The sequence below is a fragment of the Xyrauchen texanus genome, chromosome 12 (genome assembly GCF_025860055.1).
Source record: "Xyrauchen texanus isolate HMW12.3.18 chromosome 12, RBS_HiC_50CHRs, whole genome shotgun sequence".
In the NCBI taxonomy this organism is placed as follows: Eukaryota; Metazoa; Chordata; class Actinopteri; order Cypriniformes; family Catostomidae; genus Xyrauchen; species Xyrauchen texanus.
This window is the reverse complement of record NC_068287.1, coordinates 25,899,342-25,924,785: the sequence shown is the minus strand read 5'-3', so window position 1 is coordinate 25,924,785 and position 25,444 is coordinate 25,899,342. Positions and strand designations below refer to the sequence as shown.

At 37.7% G+C, this 25,444-nt stretch overlaps 1 protein-coding gene across 1 annotated transcript; it reads right to left on the bottom strand.

The window, feature by feature from the left end:
- Nucleotides 1-18,940: 18,940 nt before the first annotated feature.
- LOC127652327 (protein phosphatase 1 regulatory subunit 29-like) lies at nucleotides 18,941-22,097 on the bottom strand. The gene has a single exon (XM_052138448.1). The coding sequence runs from the start codon at nucleotides 22,095-22,097 to the stop codon at nucleotides 19,395-19,397; it is 2,703 nt and encodes a 900-aa protein (XP_051994408.1). The 3' UTR covers nucleotides 18,941-19,394.
- Nucleotides 22,098-25,444: the final 3,347 nt, after the last annotated feature.

The following is a 25,444-nucleotide window of genomic DNA, read 5'->3' as shown; positions in this document are numbered from 1 at the left end:
TGCAATAAGATTTAACTTAAAGGGATAGTTCACCCAGTCACAAGTTCTCTCATAATTTACTCACCCTCATGCCACCCCAGATGGGTATGACTTTCTTTCTTCAGCAGAACAAAAAAAGAATATTTTTTTATAAGAGCAGTTCGTATCTATAGGTCCATACAATGCAAGTGAATGTTGACCAGACCTTTCAAGCTCAAAAATTCACATAAAGGCAGCATAATAGTAATTCATAAGACTCCAGTGGTTAAATATGTATCTTCAGAAGTGATATGATGGGTGTGGGTGAGAAACAGATCAATATTTAATTCTATTTTTACTATAAATCTCCACTTTCACGTTCATATTCTGAAAGTGAAAATAGAGATTGTGGAGATAGGGGTGTGGCCGAGTGATGTCTGTGGAGAGGGAGGCCAGGAGAGAAAGATCGGCAAGGATTGACACCTGTGGGAAATTATTTATAACAGCTCTTTTATGTTGCTGTGAGAGCTGAAGTGGGATATAAGGGCAGTCCAGACCACCAGAGAGGAGCGAGAGAGAGACAAACCTGTGTGTGTGCTACTGCTGAAAATTAAACTGCATGTGAATTTAATTTGTTAAAGAAGTGTGAATTAAACTTATTTTAGACTGTTTAGCCGGCTCCCGCTTCCTCCTTCCTACACCCACAATAGGGTGTGCTACAGAGATTTATAGTAAAACATATTTAAATATTAATCGGTTTCTCACCCAAAGTAATTGCATTGCTTCAGAAGGTATTAATTAAACCACTGGAGTCAAATTACCTTTCTGTTGCCTTTTATGTGATTTATTTGAGCTTGAAAGGTCTGGTCACCATTCACTGGTATTGTAGGGTCCTACAGAGCTAAAGTGTTCTTCTAAAAACCTTTGTGTGTATTCTGCAGAAGAAAGTAAGTCATACACTTATGATATGGCATGAGGTTGAGTAAATGATGAGAGAATTTAAATTTTTGGGAGAACTATTCCTTTAATTCAACTTTGTTCAACTAATTTTTATTGTGCAAATGCAACATGTGTATAGCAATTCCTTCCCATTTCAGCCTACAGATGTGGCCTGCTGGTGGGCTGGCAGTGTTCTTACATACGGTGTGAGTTAGAATCCAGCTTGCAACATTTCTTAATCCTGCTCTTTCCCAAAAGTGGTGAATAGGACAGAATGTAAAATTAATACAATAAAGGGGGCCTGTGTAGCTGATCGAGTATTGACACTGACTACTACCCCAGGAGTTGCGAGTTTGAATCCAGGGTGTGCTGAGTGACTCCAGCCAGGTCTCCTAAGCAACCAAATTTAAAGGATAGAGTCACATGGGGTAACCTCCTTGAGGTTGCGATTAGTGGTTCTCGCTCACAGTGGGGCGTGTGGTAAGCTGTGCGTGGATCGAAGAGAGTAGTGTGTTGTGAGTCTCCGTGGTGTCATGCACAACGAGCCATATGATAAGATGCGTGGATTGACGGTCCCAGAAGCGGAGGTAACAGAGGCTATGTCTACATTAATCCGGATACATTTGAAAATGGTGTTTTCGTTTCAAAACACTCTCCGTCCACACTAATGTTTTCAAGCATTTTCCAAAAGTTGCTCGTCCACACAAAGGTAAGAAAATGCTTAAATCGTGTCACTGCGCATGCGGAAAATCCCCACTGACACTGCATGTACGGTCTGTATTGCAATTGTCCTCGTGTTCGACACCAATTCCGAGTAAACTTCCCTTCGCCTTTGAACAAATGCAATGTGAAGGTTGTACAAAGTGACATTTATGTTTTTAACAACGCTATCAAAGTGAGTATCAGGCACAACAGTGCCGCTATAACACAGGCCGCCATCTTGATTGTTTTTGTTTGGATAGATCACATAACTAAAAATGCATCATTGTTTCCAAGGCATCCGTTTTCACAGTCCACACTGCAACGCGAAAATGGTGTTTTCAAATGTATCCACTTTGGAGTGCTTTTTTAAAAAGCTCAGATTTCGCGGACAAAAATGCCATCTCACTGTGGAAGGAAGGCATAATCGGTGTTATTAGTGTTGACTAGGCCAGAGACTTGTCCTCCACCATCCTTATTGAGGTGAATAACCGCACCACCACGAGGACCTAGTAAGTAGTAGGAATTGGGCATTCCAAAATTAGGGAGACAAGGGGAAACATTTTTAATAAATAATAATACAATAATATAATAATAATAATATAAAAATAATACAAACTTACAAGACATTAGACAGTAATGTTGTGCAAGCATGCAGAATTAATTTTACAAAATAAACCGCAACAGTGTAAAAAAAATATATATGTTAAGGCCACTGGAGGGAAAAAATAGGGAGACAATGGACTGAAAAGGAGGTAAGTAATAACTTCAAAGTTGAACTTAAAGACCTTTAATTATTTTATAATGTACGAGCATGAATCCATCCATGCCTCTTAAACCGTTTGTACGATGACACACTATATTCAGAGTAATTGCATGGTGTCACTGGGACGTTTTTTTCGCCCATCAGGAATAAAAGATCTGCAATGCTGCAGGCTGTACAAGCGCAGATCACTAACCACTGCTGCTTTACCTCAAGGCTACTATACCTATCTGCTAAAAAACTCAAATCACGAGAGAACATTCAACAAATTCATGAATAATGCTAATATTCCTGGAGGCAAAGGTTGCAAGTCATACAGTCAGTGGTTTGGTTCTCTGCATTGCCAGAGGCAAATCTGTTGACCTCGTACTGAGTACAAGCAGTCATTGTGTCACTGAGTAAAGCACTTAGCTTATGAGACTGGTATGGATGACCCTTTGCTATTACCGCTTTCTGAATCTGGATGTACAGTTCTGCTCATATGTTTACATACATACAGTATTTCAGAATCTGCAAGATGTTTATCTTTTTATTTATTTTTGGTAACACTTTACAGTTGTAAGGTATACATTAATATTAGTTAACATAAACTAACTTTTACAGCATATAATTAAAATGATTGGTTAATGTTATTTTCTATATAAACTAATACATTTTAAACATTAAAATTTGTATATATTTTATATATTAACATTTAAATAATGCATTTTTAAATAACTTGAACTAGCAATGAACAACTTAGGCTATACTTACATATGTACATTGACTAAGAGTAATGCTATACAAAAGTACAATTCTTGTTTATTGTTAGGTCATAATACCTAATGAATCTTATTGTAAAGAGTTACCATTTAGTTTTTTGTAAATAAGTTATAATTATTTTTTATAGTACTATCCAGTTGTAGCCTTTGGTTCTAAATTTGTTGCTTTCACGAGCATCAACGTTTTGTGTTTTGTGATGGTTGTGCATGAGTCTTCACTTCCACTCAAGACAATCAAGGGACTCATACACATCTATTGCTGTCACAAAGTCATCGATGCTCAAGGAAACAACACACAAAATGAAGAACCATGATTGCGTAAACTTTTGAACAGAATAATTTCACATATTATTTTGCTTTGTGGAATTTACTTAAAAATCTGTTATGCAGTTTCTTCAGGCAGTACTAAATAATAATAATAATAAAAAAAGTATGATCTCTCTTAATGTTTAAAAATGCTAAACATCTTACAGATTCTGCTAGTGTTATATAAACTTATGAGAAAAGGGGCATGAACATTTATGAGCACAACTGCGTGAGTGTGTGTGTTCATGACATTTTCTCTTACTACAAGTTGAAAACAGCTGAATATTCATGGTTCAGACAATGGCAATGCAGAAAATATGTTTCTTTGTCCTCCTAAATATGAAAGACAAACCACAAGGCAAACAATAAACATGAATGAAAAGTGATCATAAATACGTAACATGTCTTTCTTGTTATCCCACATTTTTAAGCATTCCATTTCTCTTTTTACCATATAAAATATTGAGGGGATTATGAAGACTTTCAAGGAGATCAGCTGAGGTGAACATTCTCCATCTCAGCTCACCTCACCGCAACGTCCTCCAGGGGTTTCCTCCATCTGTTTCATAGGTTAATGCTTGAATGAGTAAAATCGCTGTCTCTCATGATCTGGAACTGTTTAGCACCTATGATTCAAAATATCTTGTATGTCTAAATAAAGATCAGCCACATACTCATTTAACTGTGAATATGAACTGTCTAAGGGTCTATGAAATTCATTGTGGTGACAGTGCATCTTCTCTAGTCTCTATTGAAACACTGATTTGATCTGTGTCCATTATAACTTAAGTATACTGATAAATCCTGTGACAAAATAAGATATAACATAATAACACAATGTAACAGTAAGTAAACATATACAGTGGGGTCCAAATGTCTGAGACTACATATATAATCTTTTTTTCAACTTGAAAATAAACAACATTTTATTTTGAAAAATGTAAAACAAAGAAAAGTTATGCTTTTATATATAATAATAATAAATATTTATAAAAATATAAATGTGGCAGAGAGCCTCTTGTTCATAGGAAAGGAGGAAGCAGGAACCGGGTTATCAACCAAAAATAATTTTAATAAACAAAACACAACATAAATCTTCTTTTCAGCATAACCAAAACACATGTTGACACACACAGCTCCTTGTGTGTGTCTCTCTCTCCCTTGAACTGGCATCCCTGGCTCCTCCTTATCTCTGCACCAGGCATCAATCGTCACGGCCCGGCCACGCCCTACTCCTCATCACAATAAAATATACATAAATGTAATCCATATGATTCCAGTGGCTTAATCCATATTGCCAGAAGTGATATGACAGGTGTGGGTGAGAAACAGATCAATATTTCCTTTTTTAATATAAATCTCATTATTTCACATTTTGAAAGTGAATGTGGAGATTTATGGCAAAAAAGGACTTAAATATTTATCTTTTTTTCACCCATATCTATTATATCGCTTCTGAAGACATTTATTAAACCATTGGAGTCGTATGGATTATTTTTTCGTTGCCTGTATGTGGTTTTTGGTGCCTCAAAGGTCTGGTCACCATTCACTTGCATTGTAAGGAAAAACAAAGCTAAAATAATATTTTAAAAATCTTCTTTTGTGTTCAGCAGAAAAATTTAAGTTATAAACATCTGGGATGGCATGAGGGTGAGAAAATTATGAGAGATTTTAAATTTTTGGGTGAACTGTCTCTTTAATATTCTGCACTGTTTGTAGGTCTCTAATCAAATGTAAGTACATTTGTGACATTGTTAACTCACTTGTATTGATGCTCTTTGGAACTTCTCAAATCATGTAAAACAAACATGAATCATCATGTTTCGTTCCTACTAGCTCGAAAGCATGCTGTTCTTAAACTGAAAGGCCAACTTGCACATACAAAGTTCCTAATGGAAAGATATTGAATTGAATTGAATACATGCACAATTTTTTAATTAGGCCTACATTTAATTGTTTATACATTTAATGTCATAATATAAGTTGTAATGAAGTAAATGTAGTTAAATTAGAAAATAATGCCAAATAGCAGCATTTTCACTGGTGGTCAAAGGCTTTTGGACCCCACTGTACCATTTTTTAAAATGCAAAAACAGTACATGCAATGTTTGCTAAGTTCACCTGCTTAGAATTTTTTTAACTCTGTCAATGCTGAGTGAAAATGGATTGTTGAATGTCTCAACTCTTAATTAGCAGCACAACTAAAGCTCTCTCATACAGGCCTGAATGATTTATCCTGGTCAGAACATTCATAGCCTCTCTGCTCTATTACTCCCTCATCAATCATGCACTCATACACAACATTTTGAATTGCTTCATAATTTAATGGGCTTTGTGTGTTGATGACTTAATGTATCTTTGAAGGAACAAGGGTGATGTATTTTAAAACAGAGAAAATCCTGTGAAGGAGGGATGCACTGACTCCTTTTTGCTGGCTGCACATTTGGCTCAGGGTCTTTGTTGTTGTTAAATGAGCTGCATTCTCTTCATTATCAACTCTGTTTCTTTTTTGTTCCAAGAAGTTCTGTTCATGTCATTTTTTTGTGGTTTCCAAGATGATGTCTAATCCTCAATTTAGATGTATAATGGCAACTGTTTTGTTTTACCAAGCAAGATTGGTGGATATGATTTTGAAATTGACCAATCTATGACAGAGTTTGTCTGCTTGCAAAACCCAAAAGTTAAATGGACAAAATACCTTTCTGTATGAAGCCTGTAAAATGTATCAAGTCATTTGTTTAGGCTTACACTTATTGCGAAAACAGTTTTGAAAGGAGACCAAGTGAGAAATATACAGTGGGTGAATAAGGGGAGAGGGAGCAGATAAACAAAACAATTTATTTCTAAGAAAATAAGTAGTTTATGTGATAACAGAAAATCCATTTACATGAAAGATGTGCCCTATTTTAAAGCCCAGAATATCAGTTCTCAATGCACTCATAGGTTTTGAGTGCCTCTCTGAATGCCTAGTGCAGCTGTAGTGCCAACAGACGAGTCTCTGCAGAGGTGTATAAATATATATATATATATATATATATATATATATATATATATATATATATATATATATATATATGGAACTGATATATATATATATATATATATATATATATATATATATATATATATATATATATATATATATATATATATATTCCTTCTTTATACAGTATATTGGGTCAACACCTGTTGTTTTTACACATGCTATATAAATAAACCTGGACTATATATAATGTATATTGTAAATACACTCACTGTGCCCTTTATTAGGCACATCTGTACACCTACTTATATATGCGATTATCTAATCAGCAAATCGTGTGGCAGCAGTGCAATGCATAAAATCATGCAGATACAGGTCAGAAGCTTCAGTCAATGAACCATCAACCATCAGAATGGGGAAAATTTTTGATCTCATTGATTTCGACCATGGCATGCTTGTTGGTGCCAGACCGGCTGGTTTGAGTATTTCTGTAACTGCTGATCTCCTGGGATTTCACACACAACAGTCTCTAGAGTTTACTCATAAAAGTGCCAAAAACAAAAAAGCATCCAGTGAATGGCAATTCTGCTGACGGAAGTCCCTTGTTCAAGAGAGAGGTCAACGGAGAATGTCCAGACTGGTTTGAGGTGACAGAAATGCTATGATAACTCAGATAACCACTCTGTACAATTGTAGTGAACAGAATAGCATCTCAGAATGCACAACATGTTGAACCTTGAGGTGGATGAGCTACAACAGAAGAAGACCACGTCGGGCACTTTATTAGGACCATAGTGTTCCAAATAAAGTGCTCAGTAAGTGTATATGCAGTATATAGTGTATATTTATTTATGTATGTGTATATATATATATATATATATATATATATATATATATATATATATATATATATACATATATATATATATACACATGTACTGTATGTATGTATGTGTGTTTGTTGTTCTTTAATCTTCTGCTCTGTTCACTGGTTCTATTTTTGGAAACATTACTTAAAGCAATACAAGCTGGTTCAATACAAGTTAAGCTCAATTGACAGCATTTGTGGCCACAAAATTAAGTGTATCATAAACATTTGTTTTGACTTGTACTTCATTTTCTTTAAAAAAAAAAATCGGGGTTAGAGTTAGGCACTTAAAATAGAAGTGAATTGGGCCAATCTGTAAACGTTAAAATACTCACTGACATGACATAAACAACATGCGTATTTACATGATTTCCATGTGATAAAATAGTTTACTTTTCTGTTTAAGGTTATTTGCAGTTTTACAACACCATTGCCATGATGGCGTAACGCTATAATCCCTTAAAAGACCACAAAAATGCTGTTGATTTGAGCTTAACTTGCATTGAGCTTAACTTGCATTGAACCTGGAATATTCCTTTAAGGAGATTTTCTATTTTGAGTTAAACTGACTGCTGTGATGTATTACATTAGAAAAGTGGAAGAAATCAAGAGATGTTCCTGTGGTGAGGGAGCATTTGCAGACAGATGTCTCAACTCTGTAGCCTGAAGCTTTGACTGCCACTGAATAATGATTTATAGTATCTGACTGGTAATGTACGAACCTAGCCAGTAAAGTGAGCAACTTTTTTTTTATGTAAAGGTCAGATATTGCATAACACGGTAATGAGTTAATGTTAGTGTTTCAATAAAATAATAATTTTTATTCATTTATTATATAATTGTACATTATATCTTGTGCCCAGACATTCATTGCAATTTAAATAAATTTTAAATGACTAGATACTGTTCAAAAGACTCTAGAATGTCATTTAATGGTCAAATTGCTGCCACACCGAGTCACATGACAAATCAGCATGGCATTGATTTCCTTGAAGTGCTTCTATGGGCACAGAGCCAACAAAAGTGCCTCTCTCAAAAGTTTTTTCAAGTTTATTAGGTGCTTCTAGTAACAAATCAAAATAGAAATGGAAAATGCACACAGCAGTCATGCTCAGGTCTCAGGAGATTAAGGGTGCTTCTACACTAGCACTTTTGGAGTGCACCCAGGTTCATTTAATGTCAAAGTTTGGTTCTTTTGGATGATGTGAATGTATTTTCTGATTCCAATTGAAAAAGTGGCCTGGGGTACAGTTCATGTGAATTTTGGTTCGGTTCACTGCTGACATGAAAGCAATCGTCCTAAATCGTGGAAGGGAACTGCTGTTGATGGCATTTAATTTGTGCTTTTGCATGTTCCTGATTGCAATTATCATGGTATAATGCATTTCTCATACCTGCTTGTCTCTCAAATAAATCGCCTTTATAGAACAGCTCACATTCTTCACATCTTCGCACATTCAATGCACAAGTGTCGTTCTGTGCTTGTAAAGTTCACTTCACTGTACTTCACTTATCAAAAATTAAGCTGACTTCTTGAGATTTTACCTAGTTAAAGTGGTAAACAGCTGCTCATACTTCTGTTGATGATTGCGGTTTGGAGCCAAATAATGACGTCAAAGACCAGCAGGGGGAAGGGGGGAAGAAAAAACCCAGGTTCGGCCCAAGCAATTGAACCAAGTGTGAAAGCAGCCTAAAAGTCACATAAAACAAGTAGAATGTGGTTGGCTTTTTATGTCAGTCAGATGACCTCTTCTTGTCCAAGTCAGCTGATCTTGGCCCGCATAGATCCCATAGTGAACCAGAATTTATGCCATGTTTTGTGTGCATTACAGTCCAAACATCATCACTATTAGTGACCATGCTTATCTATTGTTTAATTTAGCATAATTCATTTAGCAGTAGAAATTGCAAAATGCCACTGCATTCATATTGATATAGTTATTGATATATCTACAGTATATTGTTTTGTCTGAATGAAATGAAACAACTATTGAATCTGAAACTTTTTTAATTACAAATTTATTGCAAATATAGAAATAGATCTTTTGTACAGAATTGGTGGTGGAGAAAATTTAGGATACAATTATCAGCTAAATAAATGTAAGTAAACCATTTCAAAGAGGCTTTTTTACTCACATCCAAGAAATTGTCCTTTTTGAGATCCAATCCATATAGTAAAGAAATAAAGAGGCAAAGAAATATTCAGCTGATTCAAAGAATAAATTGTTGATGAGGCTCTTTATAATTGCTGATATTCTTTTAAAACTCTGTCAAATCCAGCATTTGAAAATTCAGCTACTCATGATGTCCAATATCAAACTATCATGTAGCTCACAGTTGAAACTGCTCTGTGTGATACCATGGAAAAGCTTTGGTTCCTATTTGCAAGCTTTTTTCTCAGTGTTGTAATCTTTCTTCTGGCAGTTTTTCCTCACCCTTCCATGTCTTCTGGTTCAAAATCTTAACAGATAATTCACCCAAAAAAGAAAATTCTGTTTCATTTTTAATAATACATTTCATTTTAGGCTGAACTATCCCTTTAATAATACGAATAAGCATTAAACTTCTCACAAACTCTACAAAATCTTTCAGTTTTGACTCTCTCAAACCAATACCAAGAGTCTTTATGTGACACAGTCTCTTTAAAATCTGGATAGTGCTCTGAGAACAGCATTGAAAAGACTGAAACGCCACTGGCAAGAGTTCAAAGATGATTAGCTTGGTGTTGTGGTTTTGGCACTACACATGCCTTTGTGGCCTCTGCCTTGAATAAACAATGCAGGCCTCTTCATTCAGTCAGGGAAAATAGAGAATGACATCCTCCACAGGCTCCAGAGATTCTCCTTAACCTAGATCCTCACTTTAACTGCCAGTAGACTATTCCCCCCATCAGCCTAGTTCTCAGAAATACTGAAACACCATGGCTGATGTTTGCCTTAGCATTGATCCAATAAGCAGCAGTGTAAGAGAAAGAAGTTTTTCTTCAGCAGAGGCAAGGTCTACTGCAGGACTCCTGCAAGGTGTATCTTGTGGATGTACTGTATACACTCATTTATTGATCTGGAGTCCGTTGGGGGATAGTGGGACTGAGTTTGATGCAGTGGATGAATTGAAGTGTGATCTCACTGTACCTTTGCATTTCATTTTCATAAAACCTCTAAGGTATATCCACTAGAGAGAAAGCTCTATTTTGGCACTTAACAACACAGACCGTAACAGCTCTCTAAACATTTTCTTGTATTGATGTACTAAAAGAGTAAAACAAATTTGACCGCTAATTTGGGTAGGTACTAGGACATTTGGCAATTGTAGAGAAAAATACAAATCTTTCCCATGGCATTTGTCTAGGCAGCTTTTTTCATGGTTTGAAACTGTAGTGAGCATGTCAACGACAGAATATTAGAGTTTGACTTGAGACAATGGAAGAAGTTTAGCATTACACATCCTTGAGATATAAACTAAATCTCAGCATAAACCTTCAAAATTATGGTAAGTGCTGACAGTATTTCAGTGCCTAATTTTTGCTTTGTTTGCAACATATATCCACTCAATATACACAACAATATTATTCTCCTGTTGAAAAATACAGGAAATCATGCAAACATAACACTTTGTTTCTTCCACTTTCCATGGTCTCAGATTTCTTCATTTTCTGACAACTTGGATCATTGCATTAACCCAGTCCATACCTATACAATATGTAACCCCAAAACCACACATCCCTCCATGAGAAGTATAATAATAACAATTATAAACTAGAACTTCAACTCAGTGACCAAAAAAAAAAAACAGCTTTAATGTTCTATTTTACAAAGTTTGAAATTCACAAATATATAGCTATTTTTCTACTATTTGTTTACCTCTCCTGTTTTACGGAAAATTAAATACAATTTGTGGGCTCAAGTAGCAAATGAGAAATGAAGAGACAAGCTAATAACTGTTATAAAAGTTCATGAGCCCCATTTTGTGACAGGTGTTGGCTCGAATATACTTGAATATACTACTCAGCTCAAGAGCATGCAGACAGACCCACCAAAGTCATGTAGTCATGTAAAGTCATGTAAGGGCATTGTTAGTTTAGAAAGATTACCAAAAGACAAAATTAATAACAAAAAGGCCCTTTTCACCCCCAGGTTCAGCTACACATTACTGAAGGATTGACATTGACTGTAAAAATAATAAAATGAACTAAAATATATTCAAACACTCTGAATTAACACAAACTCCTACTTTGTGATGCGTACCTGCTTTACAATGTGTCAAATCTAGGCTTTCAAAGCCAGACAATGATAGCATCCTCAGCCATAATTTATACTTTTGATCCCTAGCAATTTCTCATGGAAGTGCTTTCATTGTGATGATAACAATAGTAATGTCTGATAAATGACATGTGACCTCTGTGAGCAAAAACTATGTCTGTCTCTCTCTCTATAACTCTTAAAGGTGCACTAAGTACTTTTTTTCACTTTTAAAAAAGTTTCACACTCACATGAGATGAAGAGTCAAGGGCCTTGAAAAAGCATTTTTTTCTCTCTCTCTCTACCATCATTACAGGTGCTGGTCATATAATTAGAATATCATCAAAAAGTTTATTTCAGTAATTCCATTCAAAAAGTGAAACTTGGATAATGTATACATTCATTCCACACAGACTGATATATTTCAAGTGTTCATTCCTTTTAATTTTGATGATTATAACTGACAACTGATGAAAAACCCCAAAATCAGTATCTCAGAAAATTAGAATATTGTGAAAAGGTTCAATATTGAAGACTCTAATCAGCTAATTAACTCAAAACACCTGCAAAGGCCTTTAAATGGTCTCTCAGTCTAGTTCTGTAGGCTACACAATCATGGGGAAGACTGCTGACTTGACAGCTGTCCAAAAGTCGACCATTGACACCTTGCACAAGGAGGGCAAGTCACAAAAGGTCATTGCTAAAGAGGCTGGCTGTTCACAGAGCTCTGTGTCCAAGCACATTAATAGAGAGGTGAAGGGAAGGAAAAGATGTGGTATAAAAAAAGTGTACAAGCAATAGGGATAACCGCACCCTGGAGAGGATTGTGAAACAAAACCCATTCAAAAATGTGGGGGAGATTCACAAAGAGTGGACTGCAGCTGGAGTCAGTGCTTCAAGAACCACCACGCACAGACGTATGCAAGACATGGGTTTCAGCTGTCGCATTCCTTGTGTCAAGCCACTCTTGAACAAAACACAGCGTCAGAAGCGTCTCGCCTGGGCTAAAGACAAAAAGGACTGGACTTCTGCTGAGTGGTCCAAAGTTATGTTCTCTGGTGAAGTAAATTTAGCATTTCCTTTGGAAATCAAGGTCCCAGAGTCTGGAGGAAGAGAGGAGAGGCACAGAATCCACGTTGCTTGAAGTCCAGTGTAAAGTTTCCACAGTCAGTGATGGTTTGGGGTGCCATGTCATTTGCTGGTGTTGGTCCACTGTGTTTTCTGAGGTCCAAGGTCAATGCAGCCGTCTACCAGGAAGTTTTAGAGCACTTCATGCTTCCTGCTGCTGACCAACTTTATGGAGATGCATATTTCATTTTCCAAATGGACTTGGCACCTGCACACAGTGCCAAAGCTACCAGTACCTGGTTTAAGGACCATGGTATCCCTGTTTTTAATTGGCCAGGAAACTCGCCTGACCTTAACCCTATAGAAAATCTATGGGGTATTGTGAAGAGGAAGATGCGATACGCCAGACCCAACAATGCAGAAGAGCTGAAGGCCACATCAGAGCAACCTAGGCTCTCATAACACCCGAGCAGTGCCACAGACTGATCGACTCACCACGCCGCATTGCTGCAGTAATTCAGGCAAAAGGCCAACTAAGTATTGAGTGCTGTACATGCTCATACTTTTCATGTTCATGCTTTTCAGCTGGCCAACATTTCTAAAAATCTTTTTTTTGTATTGATCTTAAGTAATATTCTAATTTTCATATAATATCCAAGTTTCACTTTTTGAATGGAATTACTGAAATAAATCAACTTTTTGATGATATTCTAATTATATGACCAGCACCTGTATATATATATATATATATATATATATATATATATATATATATATATATATATATATATAATGATGGTACTCCCTCATGTTGAGGTCACATGACCAGCCAAATTTCTCACTTGATACTTTTGGTTGCAGAATAAATTAATAATATCTGGCAAATATATGTATTATATACAAGGTATAATTTACAATACAATTGGTAACCAAAAACTTTGGCTGCATATATGTTGATAGGTGTCAGATTAAACTTCAACACTGTTGTATCAGCAAACAAAAAATGACTAAGTGCAACCTTATGGTTTAATTAAACAGCTAGATTAACACAACATGGTTGCACATGTTGAGAACAAACCAAATAAATGCCACCCACTCCCCGAACATTAATCTCACACCATTGGATGTTAACTCGCCTTTCTAAATATGGTAGTAAAGCTTCATTTCATTGATATCTTGGCCTATATCAGAGAGTGACACATTTGCAGAGGAAATGAGTGGAAAATCATGAGGAAATCAACCTGATTTAAAGTTAATTGAGAATTGAGTGATGGAGGGGGATGAAACACTCCTCAGGATTAACTGGCGTGTTTCCCTAGTGCGAAAAGCTGGGAAAATCCTAGTTAAATCCTTTAATTTCCTTATTCCCACATGCCCATATTTCCCACGATTGCAGATAGAGTGCTATGCTGTTAAATTACTGTCACATAACCATTTATTGATTCGATTATGGCCTCAAAAGCATGTTAAACTACCCAGTCATTAAAGACATTATATCATTCAGTCCCTTTTGCATATTAGTCTTCATACCTTCAAAACATTCAAAAAGAGTGCATATCCATTCAAGTTTCCAGTCATTATCAGGTTGATGCAGCTTGCTTGCTTGCTTACTCTCCATTCTTCTCTCTTTCCTCTCAAAGTACTCCCACACACTTGTTTTACCATCTCCTGCCCTGCTTTACTGTCTCCTTCTGATCCTGAGTGTTTAATATGTTTTTCATCATACCATCTCACTTTGATAAGTATTTCAGCTCATTCAGTGTTAACCCCTCTCCTCCACTTCATGGAACACATGTTTGTCTCTCCATCACAGTCTAATATAAAGATTTATGCCTTAATTAGGTTATCAAAGCCCCTGGGCTGAGTGTTGGAGAAACATTGCAATCTGCCCTTTGATTGTCTCCTCAAGTTCAAAACAATTCCATTTATCCATCCTCCAGCCTGCCTTTCACATTCATGCTGCAATTTCCAAAGCAACATTTGAGAGAAAAGAACAAACAAGTGAATAACAACAGAGGAAAACATAGCAGCTTGGCAGTGTGGAGCTCTTCTGAGCAAAGTGGGAGAAAACGACTTAAAAGCTTCATAAAAGAAGCAGAATTATCCTGGCTCCAGAGAAGCGCTGAGTGATTTTCTCTAGGCTTCATTTGAGCTTGATCAAAGACAGGCGAAGCCAACGAGGGGCCCCTTAAAAGAATCATCAAAATGTGTTGACTGCACATAGCCATTTGCCCCACCTGACACATGGATTTAGTGGTAAAAGGGTACATTAATAAGCTTGACAAACAATATTTGGTCCTTACTAATTATTAAGTCTAGTTAAGTATGGGTTCTGTTCCAGTAATAAGAAGTAATTGCTTTAAAATATGTTACAATCATTAAAAATTTTGGACTCACACAACCTCTATTTTAAAAGAAATAATGAATAATGGATTTATAATACAAATTATCTCCTCACATTTGGCTTCTAGTTAATTACCTCAAAAGTTTTCACATTTGTTTCTTTCTTGTGATACAAAGCACATGAAAAGAGGGGGAACTGAAACGAAAATCTTGTTTCAAAGCATTAAATCATTAAATCTTCTTTTCTCTCTCCAAGCCAATCTTCTTCCAAAGTGTCTAATACTAAGAGGAGGCTAAAGAGCTTAGAAAGAGTAAAAACTGCTGTGGAAGAGTAATCCACTTTACGCTCTGTGTAATATTGCTGAAAGTTGACAATGATTAATGTCAAAGTATTTTCTACTCATAGTACAAGCATCCTTAACCCAGCTACAGTGAGACTGAGAATTATTAGCTCATTTAAAGCCTATGATGTTTCAAATCATTATACACCTGGAATTTTCATTGGACATTTTCACGTCATGTGATTTTCATATAGTCAGGTCAAAGGGAGTAGAATGTAAATGCAAACACCACCAGCCCACAAGCTTCCAATATACTTGGACATGAGTCAGTGTAATTAGCCAACGTCTCAACATTATTCATGATTTGGACATTGGTGCCACATAAATAAATGTCTAATTGATCAAATTAATTTAAAGCATTTAGAGTGAGAGACAGAGACATATTCCCATTAACTCCCATTAAAACCGCAACATTCTGAGAGGCAAAACTGTGACCCCAACTATCCATTGTGATCAATTCAACATGGGAAGAAAGTGGAATTACCATAACAATGACCATCAAAGTCTGTTTGCTGTGTAGTAGAGTAGTACTCAAACATGCCATTTGGCTGAGCTGGGCAATTATCAATGGTTTGTCAAGCTAAGATTTATCGGCCATATATACATTCACACTAAATAAAATAAAGTAAATAAAATAAATAATTAATGGATAATAAACAAATAAATCCATGATTGCAGTCAGATAATATAACATCTGATAATATAAAAATGTTAATTGTGTGTGTGTGTGAGAGAGAGAGAGAGAGAGAGAGAGAGAGAGAGAGAGAGAGAGAGAGAGACTATCTCAAAATAATAGGTTAGCTTGTTTGGCCTGATTGAATGCGAAAAGATTGAGGGAATGTTGAATGAGATTGCCCTTGTGCAGGAAAACACCAAGAAGAGCCATAGTCTTACTCCTCCAGCAGAGAACAATAAAGAAAGCAGTAACTATACATTTTCTAAAACAATATTTAACAGAAAAACCTTACCAATCCCATGCAAATTGCATCATTAATTTAAACAACCTTGAATTCATATAAAAAGAAATGGCTGACAAGCATTTGTACAGTAGTGCAAATTCATGTTTTCTTTTTACACTTCTTGTTAATTCTCTTTGTCTATAAAGGGAGGCACAATAAAAACCATATCTTAAAAACGTAGAGCTGGGCATCAGATTTTACTGTTATAAAAATGAACAGTCGTTCTTAAATGAGTGTTCATAGTTAGTTCCTTAAGACCAATCCAAGTAGTTTGAAAATCAAGTTCACAAAGTAAGGAATTTGTCACAGTAAGCCTCCGGTAGCAGTCCTTTGTGGGTCCATTTCAGTTGCCCGATAATAGTTTGTCCAGTTAGGGTCCATTCTCACGAAATTGTTTGTGAGTAGTGTCTTCTGTAAATATACACACTGCACTAATTCAAACTGTATATGCTGTGCTGCTGCTGCTGCTGATCCTCCATATGTGAACCATCAAGGTTTCTCTAAACAAGTACTTAACCTTTTTGTTTCGTCACTTGATCCGCACCTGAATCATCCAGACTAATGTATATCACATACCTTGAACTCAAAGTTTCAAAATCCCCAGAAAGAGAGAGCGAACCAAATAGACATGGTTCCTGAGTGTATGTCTAATGTAGGCAGGCATCAATCATGTATTTACAATGAAAGACCTTACTGAATAAAGTGATATAGTAAGACAGATGGAAGACAGATTCATACCCTGAATCAAGAGGAATGAATCACAAAATATAAACAAACCAGCACAAGAAAAAAGAAATGATTAGACATGGCAACAAGGAAGGTTCCTTATGGTGTTCATTTTTACAAATAGACATTGGGGCCTATTTACTGAAAGCAAAAAACACCTGATGCAGAATACAGAGGGCCTCTACTTTGCCTCCTAATGTTAACCCCCATGTGAGCTGTTTGCATTCTAATTTTTGTATACATTTTCACTCATGATTTTCAAATTGGAAATCTCTTCTAAAAAAACTTTTCCCCAAGAGTGATGTCAAACTAATGTCCCCATGACAAAGAGCAGCAAATAATTTATGCTCTCAGTTCAAGGTTAAGACATGTATTAAGAGGGGTGTTTTACAATTACACTGCTTTAATTAGTGAACACCGTTCATTTAATTTTATAAGCCTGTTGGATGTCCCAGCTGTCATTTCCTACTAATGAGAGTGTATTGTATACGTATGTATATTTTCCCAAAGTGCCACTAATCAAATTTTTTGGTTTATTGGTCCAAGAATCTAAGCTGAATGTGGTTGCTGTGAGGGCGATATCTATTAATCAAATTGGAGGTCATGGCTCCCTACCCCTGCACACTAAAGAATATAGTCTTGGTTAATTTCTAATTTGTTAATCTAATCTAACTAGAAATTAATAAAATAATGCCTGCTAAATGTGTTGGAGTTAATATACTGTATACATTAGATAGATCTCATATGACTTTTTATCTCATAAAACAATGTTCATAGTATGATATATATATATATAAATCACAATATTAATATTGTATTATGAGTTAAAAAGTCATATGAGATCTATAGTTCAGTTAAAGTGCTATTTGGAAATGAGTAACAGGGACATGAACCTTAAATCCTAAGGTCTTTAATTTTTAATGAGAAGAAAATTACTTACACTCCGCATGTTTCTCACTTTCAGCAGTATAGATAATAATTCCCCCAAATAAAAAATAAATAAGAGCTTGGAGATACATGCAATATATATGTGTCAGTTTTAAAGTACCACAACAGTGTATTTGGTCACTTTGCACGTTTGCCTTCCCAGCTGTCAGTAACAGGCTTACAATAGCCAATTAATAAACTAAACAAATTGACCCTGGGGCAGAGGAACAGAATATGTAAACATCTGCTGCCAACAGCCACTGTGTTATCATGCTGTGGTACAGTTGACAAGGTAACCTATTATAAAGAAATTGTATTAATAATGCATCAGAGATGAGAACATGCAGCTATATGCTCATAGCCCATTTCATCTCAGACATAGATCTATACATTTTCACTGACCATGGTCAATATACAGTACTTTATCTAGCACCCTGTGCACTATTTATGTCATCCTTTTCAGCACTGCAAGTGGCTGCCAAACACGCCTGACTATTCCAAAGCTCCCCAGCAGATTATTCTGTTTTATTATTATTATTTTTTATGTTTTCCTTCCATCTCTTCTTTTGTTTTTCACAAGAAGAGTGCTATTGAATTGTACATTTGGTCACCGTATGCACATTCTTTGGAATATAGAAGGGGGAGACGGCTTTTGACAGGTTCGTAGAAAATCATCACATAAATGTACCCTCCTTAAACACACACACACACACACACACACACACACACACACACACACACACACACACACACACACACACACACACACACATTGATGTATCTATCCTTATGATGAATCTCCATAAAGATTAGAATTTTTATACTGTACAAACTATAGATTCTATCCCCTAACCCTAATCCTAAACCTCACAAAAAACTTCTTCATTTTTACATTTTCCAAAAAACATAGTTTAGTATGTTTTTTTAAGCAACTTGAATCGTGGGGACACTAGAAATGTCCTCATAAACCACATGTATAGCATAATACCCTTGTAATTACCAGTTTGTAATCTAAAAATTACCTCATAAACCACCCACCCACCCACACACACACACACACACACACACTTCTGGATAACAAATTAATGTGCTGCCCTGTGATTTCAGTGGGAGTATAAACAGAGATACTCTCATGGGCTGAATGAGAAATTAGGTTACAAAGGTCTCACCATTGATATGAATACTGTGTAAAATAAAATTATTTCAATTATTGACAAATGATATGCCCACTGGTACCTTACCACTGACTATGACAATTACAAGTGCTTTAATCTAAAATTATACTTTTGTGAATGCTATTTTCTGAATGTAGTGTATAATTAGGCTCTCTTACTCTCTTTCTGGCTCAATGATGACTCATGCTGTACAAAATCAGTTTAAAACAACTCAAACCATTACAAACTTTACTCAGTTGTGCACACTGCAGCCATAACCTGATGTTCCCTCTACAGTTGCTCTTCTGATTTATCAGGCAGTGAAGGAGACCTGCGCTGTTTATCCACACAGTCTCTTAGATTACAGCTTTTGCTGTGCTGACACACCCTTCCAGTAGTCGAGGATGTCATGCAAGTCCTCCCCCTTGGCAAACTGGACCTTTTTACGCAGGGCGTTGCCGGCCGTTACATAACAGGACTCCTCGCGTGGGCCCTTTCTGTGGGGGCGGAATCGCTCCCAGATGCGCAAGGTGTTCTCGGAGGAGTACTCTGGACTAGAGGAGTAGCCAGAGTAATTATGTTGGCGAGGAGAGAGCTGAGAGTAGGAGGCAGCATCTCTCTTGGTGTGTGACAAAGGCTTGAGGAAAGAGACTCTTTGGGCTGGGGAGTCATGGGAGCCCTCATAGTAAAGGGCTGGGACAGAGTGACGATGCTCTGCACAGTGGAAGTCTGGGTGCACTTCCAGGTGCTGTTGAAGGACCATCCCGTCAGTGCCACCATCAATACTATATCCACCACCTCCACCACCACCACCCACCAAAGGTAGCCTCTCCAATGGCTCGCCACACCCCACTGGGCTACTCTTCTCTTGATACTGACAGGATTCTGGGCTGTGCGGCTCTGGAACATCCAGGCTGTAAACACGACCTCCTCTCCCACTGGACGGGCGGCAGTGCCTCTTGGAAGAGGACATTATTACAGCGGCATCTGCACTCATCTGTCTTTGAATAGGCCTTACTGCGGATGCAGGCGGAGGAGGGCGGTATGGCGGTGACACAAAGCCACCCCCTGTGATCCCAGGACTTTCGGACAGAGGAGCTGTAAAGGGAAGCGGGGGCAGAGGAGGGATTTTCGGGGAAGGCAGGACTTGGCACGTATCACTGACACTAGAGGAGATGGGAATCAGCCCTCGGGTCAGGGAAGAGTTGGAAGTAGGTGGGGGTGAGGTGGGACCACTGGTCATGGTGGAAGTGGTCGATGCTGCTACAGAGTCCAGCTTGAGGGCATCAATGCAGTTGTTGATTATCTGGTTTACCTTGTCAACTTCCATTGCTATGGTTGAAATCTCTGATGCTGATCCTCGGCCATCATCATCAGAATCATCACCTAGATCACTTCCATCATCTCCCCTGAGGTCTTCCTCCCGCAAACCATGTACCAGAGCTCCATCTCTCCCTCTCTCCTCTCCTACTGCTGAGGTCCTAATATCCATGTAGTTTCCTTTAGCGGCCATGGCCTCAGAGAAGGCTGTAGCCATCTTTTCAACTTGAGGAATGGAGGAAAGGCGAGAGGAGCTTGTGTTGGCAGAATCATGTCCAAGCATGGCAGAGCTGGAAGAGGACATGCGTAGTTTTCCATGGTGATGCTGATGATGGCTCTGCTCATGAAGTTTCTGGACAGCTGTGGGGTCATTTGTAACGGCTGCTGCCACCTCTGGCCCATAACGCATTTCCAGAATAGTTTTCTTCACACAGATGGTTTTCTCTTTTTCTTCTTGCCTTCGACGTCTTCGCAAGCAGTAGTAGACGAAGCCAAGAACAATGAGCATTCCAAAAAGGCAGCCGATAATGGTCATGATGTAATGGGTGGTTGTGGAAGGTGGGGGCATCATGTTATCGAAGTTAGGAACATGGGTAGAAAAGTATAAACACGTGTGGTTGTAACGCTGCGAGTTGCGTATAGAAGCCACACAGAAGGTATAGTTGGTGTTTGGTTTGAGTTTATTCAGTGTAATCATCTCCTTTTTATTCTTCAAGTTCATGACATCTGACACAAAACTATGATTGTACTGCACCAGAATGTACATTTTGCTGTATGGTTTTGGAATCTGGATAAGAAGAGACGCAGAGGAAAGAGAAACATGTGTCAGTTTGATGCTGGGAGTCAAGGTGTTGTCAGAAGAGGAGGAAGTTGTGGGCTGATGGTATGGCCCTAAATGGTCAAACATGTCAGGTCCCATGCCTGAGGCATCAGGATCAGGTGGCAGAGAAGTTATCCCAGGTATCAGAACCCCATCTCGGCACACTGAGGAAAGGATATAGCGAGCACTAAGTCCGTGTCCTGCAACAGGACTCAACAATGGGTAGCCAAACAGTTCACGTGGGGTCTCACATTGAAGTCGATCATAGGTGTGTGTGACGTTGTTGAAGGCTTCTAACCAGGTGAGAAAGCTGTAGAGTTCACAACCACAGTGGAAAGGGTTACCTGCGAGCTCACATCCAATTAGCCTACCCAGTACGGTGAAAGTGGATGGGTCCAGACGAGCAAGCTTGTTGGACGACAAGTCCAGGTTGCTCAGACTTGGGCACTCCCAGAAAGCATTAGTGGCAATGACCTCTATGAGGTTGTGCTGCAAGAAAAGACACTGCATACGACCCAGACCTCGCAACATGCCTTCAGTCAGGTTGGTTAACTTGTTATAACCGAGTTGTAGCACCTGTAGATTCGCTTGGCTTGCAAAAGCACCATCTTCGATGTAGGAGATCTCATTCTTGGTGAGGTTGAGGTCAGTCAGGTTTGTGAAGCGACTCAGGGAGCTGAAGAAAATAGCTTTGATTTTGTTCTCATTGAGCCGCAAGTCATGGACTGTGTTGTTGATGTGCTGTGGGATCGTCTCATATGGTGGCTGGTTCTGGCTGCAGATGGCCAACCACACATATCCCTTATCTCCCTCAATGAGCCAGCAGTCACTTTTGACAAAATCTGGGGGGAATAAGAGCAGGAAGAAGGAAAGAAAGAGGAGGGTTGTACAGGAAGGAGTTTGGTCGGTCAACCCACTCTTCATGATGGGAGTGGAGAGGGGGTGGGGTGGGGGGGTTTATAACAAAGGGAAGTGTGTGAACAAGGCAGTTGTTCTCTAATGTCAGTTTTTTTTGTGAGAATACAGAAAATATTTTCACACTTTCAAAAACAGATCTCCTTTTGGGCTGTCAAAGCTGTCATGGTTTCTAAGAGAGTCCCCATATTTGCTCATATCTGGCATTGCGGTGTTACTGCCTGAGACATTTTTGACACTGAGGTTGACTTCAAAGACAGCTGCCGGAGTCCTTGCTTTTAAATCTGCAGAAAGAAAGAGAATATATATCAGCTTAATCAAAGAAAATGAAAGGTTTATAAAAGTTTTTCCATAATGTTTGTATTGAAGATCAAGCATTACAGATTATATAATTCCTGGAATCAAACAATAAGGATACATTCAATTGTTTATCATTGAACATTGCTAATTAAACCCAATGTTTACTGTATAAAATATGCTGTATCAGATTTTAAGAGTTTTACAGAGCAGAAAATAATATATTTCAATCAAACTCTGGTACAAGCAATTCAAATTGATAGCTCAGAACAGATAAAAACACATTTGTTTATTCATCGCTATAAAACCTATATACAGCAACTACAGAAATATGCATCATAAACCTGGGACAAAGAAAATGGCATAATGGATTCTGCACAATAATGGAAGCCACTTTAATAACTCTTGTTTATCTAAAATCTTCTGGGTTTATTACGCATTGCTTAAATTAAACATATTTAATTGGCCCATATTTTCATTACAAGCAGCAAATGATAAGCTGGCACAAGTGTGTTCATGCATGAATTTGTGTGTTTGTGTTTATGTGTGTGCGCGTGTGTGTATTCACTTTGCAATGTTCTTTAATCTGAAGCTCCCTATATAAAACCAAGGAAACCCACTTCCATTTGGAACACAGCCCAACAAATCATTCCTTAGATGTAAGATCAAATAGTGCCCTCCCCTTGGTTTTCATTGCCCTAATCATTAGAATTGTAGTAGATGAGCCAAGTGAGGGCCTTCCAGAATGGGGCTCATTTGTCTCACCCTGCAACCTATCTGTCAGGCCTCCATATAAAACTTGAGAGTGGATCCTTATATTACAAACATCATTAATCAACCAGCCATGCAAGGGTTCCTGTCCATACACAGCCTTCCAGCCCCACTGTATGTTGGATAGGAAAATATCTATAGAGAGGGGATTAAAAAGCTTGTGCATTGTGCTATCCACTGTCCTCTTCTGAAATAGAAAACATTTGAAGATTCAATCGATATTGCAGATGTGTCTTAGATGTTGTTCATATTTTCTAGCCTTGTGTACCATCAGTAAACTTTCAAGTGACAGTTACAAGATTGCATTAATGGTTTAATCCTAGGATTATATATCATCTTTAAAAAATAACAAACAAAAAATCTGCAGCAAGTCCACTAACTAAGCCATCCTGACTATGAGGGCCAAGGTCGTTAAACCATCCTTTAACACAGATACTACATCTCAAAATTCCCTCGCCTTTATTTTCCCCTACTATCTTCTCATTTATTTTAGTTTTACACCCACTGTGAGTCATCGTTCGGCTGTATTTTTTCTTACTGTCACCTAATTTATCATTTAAAAGCTTATTTTGCTAACTGTGGACTGAAATCTGCCCTGAGAATAATCAGAGATCATCTGCAATTGTTTTTAGATCATTACCAAATCCTACTGAGATGAATACCAGCAGCAAAATCCAAAATGTTACAGAAACAAAAACAGTGAGAATTTTAATGAAACATGCAATCATAAGTCAATCACATCTCACAGTACTATCCCAGGCGTTCAGGGAACATTTGCAGTCTGATCATGCCTTGTATCTTGATGCCCCTCCACCTTTTCTCACTCACTCACCCCCCTCTCTCTCTCTTCCTTAGCCCACCAGAGATGTGATCTGATTTGGTGCTCCACATAGTGAGGCCCAAAGGAAGCTTTAATTAGGGCTAGGGCTAAGGCAAGGAGGTGCATCCCAATGAGATAGCACTGTGTATGTATGTGTGCGAGACAGAGCGAGAACCTCTTTCAGGCTGAAATAAACACTATAACATTATCTCAGCAGAATGGAAATTGCTTGGTTATTTTGTGACTCAATACCTTTAAAACATGAGATATTGATTGATTGCACACTGAGTGTTTGCTCTCCTGTTTTTATTCATTTCTTACAGTCGTCAGAGCAACACATAGATTGGCAACTGGTCTTAACTTGAAAATAGCTCTTGTCACAAGAGCCAATTTATGATTGTTGTCTCTCCAAGAGCATTACCTAATTAGTTATGATGAGATTCCTCTTCTAAATGAAATTCATCTGTTTACGTAGTAGGTTTGCATTTAAATACAGGTAAGTACATTTTATTTTGACAGTGCTTAAGTATGTTGTTTTTTTCTTTGATTAAATCCTAGCAGAGTCTGAGTGGGTGGTTTGCTACATGGATGTGTAAAAAGGCAGTTTCATTTTAAATTGGCGTGTATGTGGGACCATATTCACCATGGATTCATGTGATATCCTTTGATATATTATCACAATGTTTGCAAGTTTTTGATAATATATGTACTGCGTAGGCATGGAACAATGCACACCATACCATCGTTTTGTATTGTGTGGTGGTGTCGACAAAATCCAAAATCCCTAGAGTACAACAAATATACATTAAAAGACAATTGCTGTCCAATACCTTGCACAAACTGGCAGGTTTACTGTAAGCTTTTGCCTGTTTCCCAAGGCTCTGGTGCAAACAACTTCTTTTTTTAGAGAATATATGCATTTAAGAAATATGGAGTGAGAAAAAATGAGGAGGAGGAGAGAAGGAACAAAAATGAGAGCATATTTAAAGCTTTGGCAATAGTTATGCTTCGTGATGCCTATAGTGTTGGTTGGAGAGTATTCTCTAGAATATATAAGATGTGAGGGTTGGGACGAGGTGGTCAGCTGTGAAATGTACCCTGAAACCCTGCTCTAGTCATGTCCTCATTGCTGCTGACTAATAAAGCACTGAGACCAGCTGTTTTACTGACAGCACACCAACACAAATATTGTCTCCACTGACAAAGCAGACCAGGTCACTTTGACAGTGTTGACACTATGATGGAAGGGAGCAGACTGGGGACACCTTTCTTTCTGATTGTTTTGGAGGCAATGTGTTGTGATGTGTGGCAGTTTGAGGTGATGCAAGGCAATGACCCCGTTTACATGCACTTAAGCAAATGGTTTATTGCAAGGTTTTTCCAGAATGCGGCTTTCTGAAATGCCATGTAAACAAGAACGCCGGTTTCCTTATGCCACTTAAGGGATTAAAGAAAGCGGTTTAACACA

What these genes read in the sequence shown, in the direction of transcription:
- LOC127652327 (XM_052138448.1), bottom strand. Translation starts at nt 22,097, where the DNA reads ATGAAGAGTGGGTTGACCGACCAAACTCCTTCCTGTACAACCCTCCTC.